Source organism: Scatophagus argus, chromosome 10, assembly GCF_020382885.2.
Source record: "Scatophagus argus isolate fScaArg1 chromosome 10, fScaArg1.pri, whole genome shotgun sequence".
Classification (NCBI taxonomy): Eukaryota; Metazoa; Chordata; class Actinopteri; family Scatophagidae; genus Scatophagus; species Scatophagus argus.
The window spans coordinates 9,221,297-9,234,741 of NC_058502.1; the positions used below are offsets into that span (position 1 = coordinate 9,221,297).

At 40.3% G+C, this 13,445-nt stretch overlaps 1 protein-coding gene across 4 annotated transcripts in view; it reads right to left on the reverse strand.

The window, feature by feature from the left end:
* Nucleotides 1-325: 325 nt before the first annotated feature.
* Nucleotides 326-13,445, reverse strand: part of LOC124065638 (SH3 and PX domain-containing protein 2A-like) — a 51,597-nt gene continuing 38,477 nt past the window's right edge. For 3 of the 4 annotated variants that reach the window (XM_046401190.1, XM_046401192.1, XM_046401189.1), the window contains 7 exons: nucleotides 10,579-10,692; nucleotides 7,845-7,928; nucleotides 5,162-5,279; nucleotides 4,739-5,067; nucleotides 4,490-4,539; nucleotides 3,486-3,605; nucleotides 326-3,290 (listed from right to left, as the gene is read on the reverse strand). In XM_046401190.1, coding sequence (XP_046257146.1) covers nucleotides 1,362-3,290; nucleotides 3,486-3,605; nucleotides 4,490-4,539; nucleotides 4,739-5,067; nucleotides 5,162-5,279; nucleotides 7,845-7,928; nucleotides 10,579-10,692 — 2,744 coding nt within the window. In that variant the 3' untranslated portion in view covers nucleotides 326-1,361. The remainder of the gene's footprint in view (nucleotides 3,291-3,485; nucleotides 3,606-4,489; nucleotides 4,540-4,738; nucleotides 5,068-5,161; nucleotides 5,280-7,844; nucleotides 7,929-10,578; nucleotides 10,693-13,445) is intronic. The other variant, XM_046401191.1, reaches the window with a different exon arrangement.

The following is a 13,445-nucleotide window of genomic DNA, read 5'->3' on the forward strand; positions in this document are numbered from 1 at the left end:
TATTTCGATACAGCCAATCAAAAACACAGGTTTTAGTACTGTCAGCATTTATCATAGAACACTGAGTCTGTTCTTGATCTTCTTAACCTGAAGATGAGTAATTCAAATGTAAAATATTCAATTTCCCTTCATAAAAGATATCTGGTGACATTTGATATCGTGGATGGTGTTGACGAAGAAGTAATGGGGTTAACATGCGGGAGCATGTCAAAAAAGTGCTGTGCTAGAGGACCAAATCTGATGTGTGGGCAAACAGTAACTATGAGTGAAAAAACAAAACAAACAAACAAACAAACAAAAAAACAACCCAAAAAACAAGTACGAATTATTATTCAAAAGTGCATTTATTGAAGTCATTCTTTTGGCACTTCAGTTATCATCACTGGTAACACAGTTAACATATAACAAATGTAAGCATCCCAGTACTACTGCAGCTGAAGAGTTGTGTCAAATTTACTGCCCAGCAGAAATTCAAATTGTTATCATAATTAATAGAGCAGTTCTCAGAAATGTTTATGCATTTTCTATAAGTATTTTTTTTACAATAATAATAAAATAAGCATTAGGATTTTTAAGTAATGAATAAATATCATTTTCACTGATGTTATGAAAGTTTTAATTGTGGACAATTAGCCCTTTGAAATGAAGACAAGTTTCAGGGGAGACCGTCATTATTTTTCCATTTAAGGATATGGAAAAAACTGTGATAATCAGAGATGCTCACAAATTGTTTTGTTAGGACAATATTTCACAATTAAATGGATAAAATGTTTCACATAAAGGTGACATACAGTATAAAGAGTTATTTTTAAAAAAACATGCAAACAGACAGCACCAAGATGAGAGGAACATAAAGCAGCTTTGGCAACAACTGAGATTTTCTTTACAGAAAAGAGGAAAAAAAGGTTTAATTTTCAACAGCTCAAGCCATCATCAGTATAATGAATCATTTCAAACATGCATTAAGCTTTACATGCTTAAAAAGTTTTTAAAAAAATTACATTAGAGACTTCGAGAGAAAGGTTCAACAAGTGGACACAAAATGATATCTTAGTTCAAGTTAAAGTAACCACTGAAGAATATCACTAAATCATTCTTCCATTCTCTGGTGTTCTCTTTGGCTGTGTCATTAAGTCCCAATATATTGCTCCTAATGCACTGTCTCAGGTAGACTTTTCTTTAACCAGATTTCTCATTTTATTTCAAAGTCACAATTTGATCTGGCTGCTCTTTTGGCAAAGGTACCGGGAAAAATTTCAATCCTTAAGATCTTAGGGTAAGCCTTTTTCACAAAATAAATGCATCTGTTTGAGTAGTCTTTACACGCATGTTCAGAGTTCTGCCAGTCCCACACATGAACGTTAGTGCTTTCTCTCGAGGTAATTTGAGGGAACCCATCCCTTCCTTTGTCTGCCATTGTCCAGAATTTTGCAGTACCACCATCCATTGGGGTTTCTATCCAGGACCTCCAGACTTGTTCCCTCAGGAAATCCCATGGTCTCCTCATCGCCATGGTAATCTGCTATGGAGACATACACCTCTCTGAGGTTGTTATGGATGATGTGGGGCTTGGGTTTGACTGTGGATACAGGGAGAGCATTCTTCTGAGCACTGAGACCAAGAGATTCAGAGCTACCAGTACCGGATTTGTTCCTGCTGGGCAGTGCTATGTTGTTTGGCGCCAGGCTGCGTGGCACAGTTCCAAAAGAGGCATTGCGTCGCACTGTGGGACTGGCACGAGGGTGGTCCGTGGAGTTAAGAGACTCATTTCTCCTGAGAGAGCCAACAGGGCTGGGACCATCCCTGATCGGAGCTGATATGAAGACAGACTGTGGTCTGACAACCTGCTGCTGTTTGGTGCTATTGTGCTTTCGTGAGCCAAACAAGCCAGTAGGTTTTGAGAGGCCACCTGGAGGCTTGGAGGGGATGGGTGGAGTGACCTTCTTTAAATTTTGGTTGATGTTGTTCAATGCCTGCACCCTTTGTTCATTTTTCTCCAGACTATTGGACTTGCTGAGGCTTCCAGGTTTAGTCGGGGTGCCATCCGATTCGGACTCTGCCATGTCATCTTGTTGTCTGACTGGCTCTAGGTAGTATGTTGGAGCCCATCCCTCTGCGTCTCCCCAGCGAACATACCACCACCCACTCTCCTGCTTCTCTATCACTTCCACCTCCACTCCAGCTGGGAAGCTGAGCTCAGAGTCTTGCACTTTCTCATATGGGTCTGTGGTGCGATAAAGGCCGCAGCCTTCCAGGTCAGAGTCTCCACGGCTACCTTTAGAATAGATGGAGGAGAGATCGGATGTGCTTTGAGAAGAGAAGGAGTCCTCTGAGGAGACGACTGAAGCTGTCTCAGAGTCCTCACCTTTAGCTTTGGTGCCATTCTTCAGCTGCCCTGTTGGACGCAGCTGTCTTCTCAAGGTGCTGATGTCCATTTTCTCTGAACTGGACGCCTTGGCTAATTGTGGTTTAGGCCTCACCACTGGCTTTAGTTTAGTGGAAGACTTGGTGGAAGAGGATGTCTTGCTTTCCTCTTGATCTTTCTTCATTCTGGATAGATCTGGAGTGGATTCAGTTGAGGCAGATTTTGGAGTGGCTGCCTCCTCAGCTTTAACCGAAGGTTGGCTTCCATTCAAGTCGATCTTGAACTTGTTACCTGCAGGTCTCCATCCACTTGATGTTGGGTTTGCAGTCTTGCTGGTTTCTGACAGGACATTTGTCTTGGAGGAGTTTGAGTCCCTGCTGCACTGCCTCTCTGGTATCTCCCTGAAGGGTCGGAAGCCGTCATTTTCATAGATACACTCTTCCTCTCCCTCCGCCTCTCCTTCTGCCTCATGGCCATCTTCAAATGACTCACCCATCTTGAAGGAGGCACTGTGGAGTGAAGAAGCTGGGGAAGGCTTGGAAGACAGGTGGGATCCTTTCTCTGAGGAGGTGTCTTCATTCTTTCCGTCCACCAAGGAACCTTCTCCCCTCAGGAACTCAAACTCAGACTCCAGGTCCAGATCACCAATGGCGGGGACATCATATTCTGGCTCTTCATACACCGGTCTCCCAGGAGACACAGGGGACTCTGGGGCTTCAGACCCAGGGCTGCTGGGAGGTGCAGTCTCCACTGAGTCCTGTTTTTTGACAGGTGGAGCTGGGGGTGGAACTTTGGGGCGACACAGAGTGCTTGTTCTACGATTCAGGTTGGGCTTTTTACGTTTGTCAATGTAGGAACAGGGAGCCCAGCCCTCCTTATCTCCTATCTGGACATACCACCATCCACCAGAGTTCTTCTCAATGACCTAAAATATATGTTCAAAAAAGAGTTTAGTCTTTATATGAAGCCATTTTTATGCATTTTAATTTGGTTTAGTTTTTTTAAGTAAGAGTTATTACTTTTCTATGATGAATGAATTGATTTAGAAAGAGATATACGGGTGGTACCCAAGTTTAAGATTGTCTTGTTACTGAAGTTTGCCTTAAAAGATAACGCTTACCTCTGCTTTCTGTCCTCCATTGAAAGTGATACCATCAGATATACAGGACTGAAAATCTGCAATGGTGTAATATTCTGCTTCAACTGTGGGGGGCTCTGGTGGGGAGGGCAACTGAAATCCCTAAACAGAAATGGCGTTGGAAATGTTAGACATTGTGGGTGGTGAAGGGTAACACAAGGACTACGCTTAGTTCTAGTTTTGAGGTACTCGTGCTTTACTAGAGTATTTCCATTTCATGCTGTTGTAAATTTGTACTCTGTTATCTGACAGTTGTAACAAGTGATTTTCCAGATTAAGATTCTATATTAAAAGCATATGATAATCTAACGAAATGAATTTAGAGCAGCTTTCGACCCTCTTGACTTAAGGAAAAATAGTGTCTGATTGGGGCCTCTTGTCGATTTCAGATGTTTACACTTATGAGCTGCTAGCATATTCATCAAAGAGAAAGTTCACATTTTAACTTTAAAGATGGTTACATTTAAATTGTTTTACAGTCTGCAAAAAGTCTACAAAAGCAAATGTTGGAACAAACTCCAAAATAATTATATATAATAATAATATAACATTTCTTTTCTAGCCCATTTATCTTTTGTGAGTTATGAGAGGTCCCGACCTCTAGGTTGGGAAACCCTAAACAAAAATAATAAACTTTATAAAAAGTAGTAAAAACTAGCATCAGTTCAATCAGCTACGGCAGTAAAATGGTAAAAGTGAAAAAAGTGAAAAAGCCTCCTGTTACTAATGTGATGCATTAGAAATAGAAGACATTTTTTAAACAAAATGAGAATTTTGCTCTTGATACTTAAATATAGAGGCACATATGTTTGTTCTTTAACCAAGAACAAAAGTAAATACTGTATACTGCCATTTTAAATTTCTCACAAGGTGTATTTATTAGAAATGAATAAGCAGCTTTTCAAGCTCTTTTATCCTCAAACAATAAAAAATGACTGGATGATTTGAGGGATCAATTGGATGGCAAAAATACTAAACAGTTTTACCAGAGTAGCATCCCTTCGAGGTGGAGGTTTTTGCCTGAGAACTGGGGAACCTGTGAAACAGTCACAGAGAAAAGAAAATATACACAATTGTTTGGTAACATTTCAAAATAGATTTTTAAAAGCCTCAAGAAATTTAAGAATGAGATTTGTTTTTAAAGTGTGAAATTCAGATATTTGTAATCTACTGTTAAAGATGAACAGACATTCAAGTGGAAGAAAGTCAAACACGTAAATGGTGAGATGACTAACCAATTTCCACCCGATGAGGGGCAATGCGGGCGATAGCCGGTGAGGCAGGCTCTGCTTTACTTTTTCCATCCTGTGGGGTATTAACAGGGCTGGAGTCAGCACAAGGGATTGGCAAGCTGATCTCCTTCCTGGCCACCTGGGGGCTCTCTGGGACACCTTCAGTCTGCATGTCTTTCTCACTCAGGGCTTTCTTGTTAAGCAGGTTACTGATCTCCATGATGTTTCCGATGATCTCCACGGGGCCCGTCACAGTCTTCTTACGGGGAGAGAGGTCATCCTTCATCTTCTTCAAGTAAGAAGCTGGAGCCCAGCCTTCTTTATCCTGGTATCTGTAAAGTAAGTCGGAAGGGAAAATGAAAAGGGCATGTCATCTTTTTGTAATGAAAGAAGTAACAACTGTCTGAGGCAAGTGATCAGGTTTACCTGATAAACCACCAGCCTTCCAGGTTCTTCTGAATCACCTCTACAATGACTCCTTTCTCAAAAGCAATTTCATCCTTGCCCTGACTGGTGTAGGACTGCACTGTTACGTACTTCTCTTCTGCCAAAGTCAGAGAAAAGAATGACAACAAAGGTAAGATTTTGATGCCTGTGAGATCAATGAAAACAATATGGAAAAGAAAAGAAAAAGAGAAAGTGTCTAGTTTATAAATCTTTTCTATGGACTTCATATATTTATATGATCATATGAAGTAGAAAGAGGTTAACAAATAATTAGGCTAACATTATGCAGCAGTATACAGTGACAGATTCCCTTGTGATACACTGACGCCAATTGCATGATATGATTCTGAAGCAGATGTCTATCTTTCCTGTTGTAATGTAATTGTTCTGCCTTATGGAAGTTGGCTCAGCTGCCAGATGTGTTAACAGATCTGCTGTGCATGTTAAAATGTTCTATGGCACCAAAGACTTGTCCATATTTTTTTTTTTTTGTGGAACTAAGTGAACTTTATCGAGCAGTGAATAACTACAGGACAATTCTTGCTTGTAGAAAAGAAAAATATTTTGTCATCTTGGTATCAGGTTAAAGGATAGTTTCCCATTTTTTCAAGTCTATTTTAAATTAACATTCGCATGCCCATATGTACATCGAAAGCTCGGTTAGTCACTAACTGTCTACACTGGCCCCAAGGGACTTAAAACGGTTTGAGAGAGAGAGTATTGCTTTCAGACAGGCTTGGCAAAAATGTTATCCTGACAACTACGAGAAACACTGGACAAACCATATGTAAAGACTGTTGCCAACCTGCACAGCTTTTTAGAAAGAGCTTAAACATTAAGACTAAGAAAATACACTTGACAACACACTGAATGACTGGTCAGTAGCCCCTGGAGTTCTAGTGATAAATCAAATGAGAACACAAACTGTTGGACCTTCTTTACCAAAACAAACATGGACAGCAACCAGCAGCTTGCACTGTTTATATGACGTGACATCTGCACTGAAAAGGCCAAAAAAGGAATAAAAAGTGCTGATTTTGGGTGAAATCCTAGTTGGCGGAGTGTTGGAGGTACGGTCAGTATTATCTACAGGGGGATATGGTGGTGAGTGAACTAATGTGAGGCTAATCTCATCTGTCACCATTGTCAGATACAAATAGCAATAAAAAAATATGCAAAATGCACTAGTTTTCATAAAAAGGTATTGACCAAAGGGAAGTTAGCGTCCTTGGCCTCATCACAGTGAGCAGCTCCCAACTCAGCAAATAAGAGAGACCAGAGGCTCCATGCTGATTTATTCATTCCCATGAGGCCAAGGGGCAGAGTGAAGACATCATTTCCTGTCATTACAGCAATTCCTGTCTGAAAAGAGACACTACAAGGAGACGATGTGTGTTTAGAAAGGGACATGAGCACATAAAAAGGCGCTGCTCTGTCTGCAGTCCTCCCAGTTGGTACACAGGAATCAACATTCTGGTGACAAATTTTTCCATTTTCCTCTTCTATACCAGTTTCCATGGTTGTGTGGGAGCTTAAATGGGTGTGGGATTGTAATTCCCTTTACTTGCAAAAACTGCAGTATGCTCCACGGGTAAAGATATTTCTGTATGCTTTATTTTCCTTTTGCCTGGTTCTTCCGGGCTCTTTGTGTCAGGACTGGTAAACCGTTTTCCTCCTACCAGCCTCCTTCAAACAATATCCAGCAGCGCAATGAAGGGAAACTCTGAATCAGATGTTATGTTAACCACAACATGCATCGCCTGCATCAGTGTTATAAATTATTCTTGTGGAGTCAGCAAAATATCAGTTGTTTTTTTTTTGTTTTTTTTTTTTTAACACAAAGCAGGATTTCAGTCTTAGGGTGGAAACAGCTCTCTCTCCACTCCAGAGAGCAGTGTCCACTGCCAAGCACAAAGTTTGGGCTGAACTCAATAGCCTATCCTCACTTCTCTGTCAGCAATCCAAATGCATCTCCTGTGGGTAAAAAAAAACAAACAAAAAAAACAAAACCTTGGCCTTGATTAGAAGGACATGTGCAAGTTTGTGACTGAGAATGTGATTTTCCTGCTAAATAAGTGAGAGATTAGTAAGGCTCTTCGTTGATCTGTCAATAATGTTTGCTATCTCCACCACAGCAGGATAAACGTCTGTTTCTACCACACTTTTGTGGAACACACTCATTAGAAAACTACATACATGCTTCGCTTGCTCATAAAAAAGCAAAATATGGCTCTAAAATGCAACATAAGGCATTCCAGAGTCTATTACGCAACTGCTTTCAGATGAGAGGGTGTTTTTTTTCTGTGATTCTGGGAAGACTGGTTTTGGCACACAGTGTTTAATTATCACGAAAATGCTTACATGGAGCAATTTTGTAACATAATTTGAGCTTAGCATCAATAATTGGTGTATATAAAAGTTGCTGATTTCACCTTTGCTTTCCAGGATCATTTCGTATTAACATCAGTTAGTGGTTAGTTGTGGCGGGCTGCGGGTCAGAATAAATTTTCCGTAAGACAACACAGGATGAAAGACTGTATATGTACATATGGAGAGGGACGAGTCGAGCCAAGTGATAAGAAATGATAAGTAAGATGGGGTAAGGAGAACAATAACAGAGAGAGGGAGGGAGGGAGGTGATGCAGCATCTGTCTCAGTTCACCTCGGCTCTGCTGCCTGCTGATGACACCCCCCAACGTCCATCTCCGGTCCAGCCTCTTCAGATGAGCCTTATGTCGCTTAGTAACTGACAGACACACATGGTAACCAGACGACAACAAACAAACAAACATGGGAGACATGAATAGCGAGAGCAAGAAATGTTATACAAACACACAGCACACAAATGACATGGATCCAACCAAGACAGACCCATTATTAGCTACACAGAAGACATAAAAACAAGACCACATAGCAAAACATGGAGGACAGTTAGGGTGGATGGATGGATGGAGGTTACAGAGGAAGTGTTAAACCAAGGCATCTTCTCTGTGGCCTGTAATTAGGATGTTGTTAGCACGGTTTTTCCCATCCTGTTGTGTCAGAGCATCTGGGAAACACATTTCTGCTGCAAGAATGCCAACCAATTAATAGAGCAGCTGACAATTCCACTGCTGCAGAGCTGTCAGAAAGCCTATATTTCCCTATGCCTTTTGAAGGTTCAACAGTGGAGATGGAAAGAATTTCTGCCAGTTGCGAGATCTTACGTCACGTCAAAATGATTGAAGGAGTGGATCCTGTGAATTATGTTACGATGGAAAAAGAAGACTCTCTTCATCGCTAAAGTCTTAATTTCTAGGAATGGGGACATCAGACATAATCTGAGAAACAGGTTAAAATGAGTAATTGTAGACAGTTGTTATACAGTTATAGCATATTTTACAAGTATCAAACCTAGGAAATTTAAAAGAATTGTTTAATATGAAGTCACAACTAGCTGTCAATTAGCTTAACTTAGCTTAGTACAGAGACAGAAAGCAAGGGGAAGCAGATAACATGGCTCTATCCAAAGACCACTAAAGATCACTAATTTACACGTTATATCTTGTCTGTTCAGCCAACACAAAAACAGGCCTGTAAAAATGACAATTCATAATTTCATGTGGATTATGCATGAGATCATTTCTTGCCTCTGGGCAGCAGGCAACCATCACAGACTCCAAGAAGTTACTACTACCTGCCAAACAATACAGACATAACGTGTTAATTTGTGAGCGTCAGAGGCGCTGCTAGGCGGATTTTAGTAGCCGCTGGGCACAGCCAAGCTAGCTGTTTACTTCCAATTTTGAGTGTTTATGCTAGGCCAAGCTATACGACTGGTTGCAAAAAAATAACATAGTGATATCAACTTCCTCATGTAGCTCTCTGCCAGCAAGCAAGTAAGCATATTTCTCAGAATTTAGATTTCTACTGCGCAATTATTATTACTACTACTATTTCTTCAAGCAGTATTGATGAAATATGACCAAAAAACTGCTCTTTTTTTTGGCATGAATTCCAAATTCAGTTTTTCAGAAACATGTACTTTATCATGTGATGATGTAGTGGCTCTATGTGATAAAGACTACAGCACTGACAAAGTGATCCTTTATGAGTTTCATGCCGATCTTATGAATGACCAGACACTTGAACACTGATTACACTGGAAGAATGTTCTTTGTGAAATACCCCTGGCAACTATCTCTGACTATCTCTTCTGAGTGTAGACGTGTACATTTAGGTTTGTTAGTGTGTGGTCCTATATTTGTAGTATGCATATATGTGGGAATTCTATGTTGATAACTGTGTATTTCATAAGACTCAAAAAAGAAAAGGGTAAGTTATTATACTGTGAAACAATAACATTGTTTCCCTAATGTATTCCTCACTCTCTCCCTCAATCTTCGAGTCATAAGATATACAATGCCAAGGGATCCAGGGTCTCATTGTTACGGAGTACAGTCGTACAGCAAAAGATGTTTTGGACAGAGCTTTGGAAAATCTTGATGTTTGTTTGGAAATGAAACACGCAACTTAATTATTTCCTTGCCTCCAGTTTGTTGGGTTTTCTCTAACACAATACTCAAATGAATCTTAACAAAAAAGCTGCAGTTGTTGCTGCAACCCCACCTGTCAAAACTGTCAAAGTCAAAGTCTAACTTAACTCTATTGCTGAGATTAAAATGCTTTCTCCACCAATATGAGACGAGTTTAGCTGCTCCTAGATTGCTTGATAATGCTGCATAATTGTGTATGCATTACATTCTGGCAAACTGAATTCTACATAGGCATGTTTCTTATCAAGATTTTGGACTCCAGTAAGCTCACAAAATTTAACATCAATCCTCGTCTACTACACTGTAACTTATCAGCATTCCATAATGATAAGCAGACACTGCATGAAATAGCGTAATTCATGTCAGAGCTAACGTTAATTAACAATAAGCATGATTTAAAGATGACACTTGAGATATTCTCCTGTTTTATTCCTTACAGCTGATGGGAACACATGCCTCTTTCATGAGCTCACTCCACAGAGGTCATATCACATAATATGGTGCTGCATCTTTACTGTACAGTGCATTACTGTACAGCACATCACTTCAGTGGCTGTGGTCTGGTCTCTGCTGGCACTCCCCTTTGCTGTTTACCCAGGCCTGAATCTACACTCTGTTTAAGAGTGCTTATGATGGCAGGCAGACAGAGAGAGGTGTTCACACCAGCCAGGCGCCAAGCATTAGCGTAGGCTGGCGGTGGTGAAGTAAGGGCGAGTTTACTCCATTTTGTCACAGATCAAAGAGCGAGAATTGAGGACAGAGGCGGTATCTGTGTGTGGGTATATAACAGAGTGTGTGAGGTTATGTTTGAATGTGTGTGTGGGTGGGTGGGCAGAGGCAGCAAAGTTTGCAGTGACTTACCTTCCCCGGCTTTAGAGGCACCAAGCTCCAAATCATCCCGTGTGCCACTGTGTGAGTTGAGATAGGTAGCAGGGACCCAACCCTGTTCCTCTGCAGTGCTCACAAACCACCAACCTGTGGAAGTAAACACATGTAGGAGGTTTAACAAGCCTATAGTCATACAATGCATTACAAAGCAAAATACAGTAGGTACTGGACCAACTTTGAATGCAAGGTGTCTTCAGGGGTTGGTTAAAAGTTTAGAGATGAATGAGTACCTGTGGTAAGATTCCCGTCCAAAAAAGTACACCAAATAAATATCAGACACGCAAACACCTTCGACGTGTTGACGTGACTGCAGATTCCTAAGTCTGACATTCACAGAATCTTCACCCATCAATTCACTTGTATCATTGTTTTAGTCAAATCACAGGGATCACCTACAAATGAACATGAACATAAGTCATTTAATTGTGCAGCCACTCAGGGCCAAGAACATCAAGAAGGGACGCCACCTGGCAGTGGTTCGACTCATGATGAGAGGTCTTGCTGAACCTGCGTTTCATCAAAATCAGTAGTGATTTCACAGGGCAAGACGTTGCTGAAGCGGTGTTAGCCACTAGCCAAAAAATCCATTTGCACCATTGCAGATGATTTGATTCTGCTCCTCTGACAGCATTGCTCCGACAACTGCTTTATGACAACGCCTCAGCTGGAAAGGTTCACAAACAAAAGTAATGCTTCATTTTTAAAAAATCTGATCCGGATAAAATAAGTAGAGTACAGATATCCATTGTGCTGGATAAGATGAGTTGGTGTATAGTACATATGGGGCCTAATCAAGACTTTAACTTATGCTAAATCTCTTCTACACAAAATTCAGAAAAGGCAGCCCACATCTGTGAGACCGTGTCAGCTCTCAACAGGGGACCAACGTGACACAGCTGGCACAAAAACAACCCTGTATGTGGTATGCCACACATATGCTATTTGTTGTGGTAACGGGAACACAATATGGCCAACAGCTGTCCGGACAAGCCATAAAGAGGATAGGAGTGTTCCATCACACTTCCACAGCTGGTCCAAATGTCCAGTGAAATTTTCCTACATAAATGTTGTGTTACACGGTGGTTTAGTTGAGCACAATTAATAAAGACAGATATAGCATGACAGACAGAAGGACAAAGATATAAAAGCTGAGACAAAATTATAGGTTAAATCTGCATGTAGTGTTGAAATTATGTCCTTAATTTTGCAGACATTCATCATAATTACACAGGCAGCAATTATAGGTCACTATGAAACAGGAGATGTTATTACTGGTGTTTCAGGTAGACGGGAAATACAGTGTCGGTGTTGAAGACTTTTATTCCATGATGTCAAACCTGCTTTATGAGGACAAATTATTGTGGAAAGTCAGAGAGAATTTGAAAAATTGCACTACACACAAGTTCATACCTTCTGCTTGATGGCAACTCAGAGTGGAGATACAAACCTCTGCCAACACTGAACATTTTTACAACATGCTGTTACAGTCAAAGATAACAAGGCTTTACTTCAACTTTTGTTTTGATGAATGGCTATAGGATTTGTTATCAGGTTCCCTTCTCAGGCAGTTTCATTAAACGTAACTGAAACAAAATTTAACTGGGGCGTGAGAAAATATTCTGCTGACAGACAAAATGCAAGACTAAAAATCCTTCCAGGCTTTTTAATCTTACATATACTATCTCAGTGATTCATGTAAATGGTGATTTATTTAAGTGATGAGCTTGCTAAGCTACACAACAAAGAAATATCAGCTGCACAGTGAGACTACTTTGCATAGATTTAGGGTGGGTCCAGATGGGAGGATGCTGTTAGTGTCTGGCTCTGAGCAACATACTGGCAGGAGCTCAGGTGCGTAACAAGCCGTGTAATACACTCAGTCTTTGCACCAAAGCTGTGGCTTGAACAAAACCTCATGCCAATAAATCAGACAGAGCAGCAAGCTGTAAAAAAATAAAAAAAAAGGTGTCTCCATTATTAAGAACCAAAGGACACAAAATACGGACTTTTTCTTTACACGGTGGAGTTGAAAGCTTGCAGGAAGATTCAAGGATTGTTTAACATTAATTACACTGACATCTTAATTTGAAAAGAGTTCATTATGCCAACATTTTTCAATACTCCATTAAGTCACTGAAAAGATTTACATAAATCTGATGTGTCCTGTTTAATGATCAGCAAAGGCCAACATCAACTACAATAATGGTACATTAAATTAAATTGACTGTTATGAAGAAAGGTCAACTTGGCAGGAGCAGAAAGACTTGCCTCAGTGCAAACTGCCATTTTCACACTAACATGCCAGCTTGGGGTAAATGTTATTTTCACTTCAGCAAAGTGAAACTTATAGAAATGTAAGCAAATATAAGAATAAGGTGTATGAATGTACTTAAATTGAGCACACTCAGCCATAAGTCTGAATATACATACACAGCAAAGACACACAGTCACTTTAAAAGGCCTGAGTAAATATATTGTGTTATTGATGGCTTGAGCTCCCTTGCCTGTATTTTTCAACCACCGTCCCATATGGCAGGTGCTTAGGCTGAGTTCACTGAACCCTAAGAGAAGCAATAAAAAAAAAATAAAAAAAGCACACACACTACGCAAGTGCTGATTTCCTGGTCATTTACAGTTTATATCAAACAGGTTATAGAAATGTAGAAAAAAACTAAACTAAATGAGAAACCTGCTTCATGCCTTTCATTGTCAGTGCATGTCAATATTACACAATTACACATGGGCCGTGTGTCTCACATGTACATATGTTAAGCTTAGCTTAAACATAGTTGTTTGCTCTAAGACACTGTAATGGTACAAATTTTCTCACTGGGACAAAT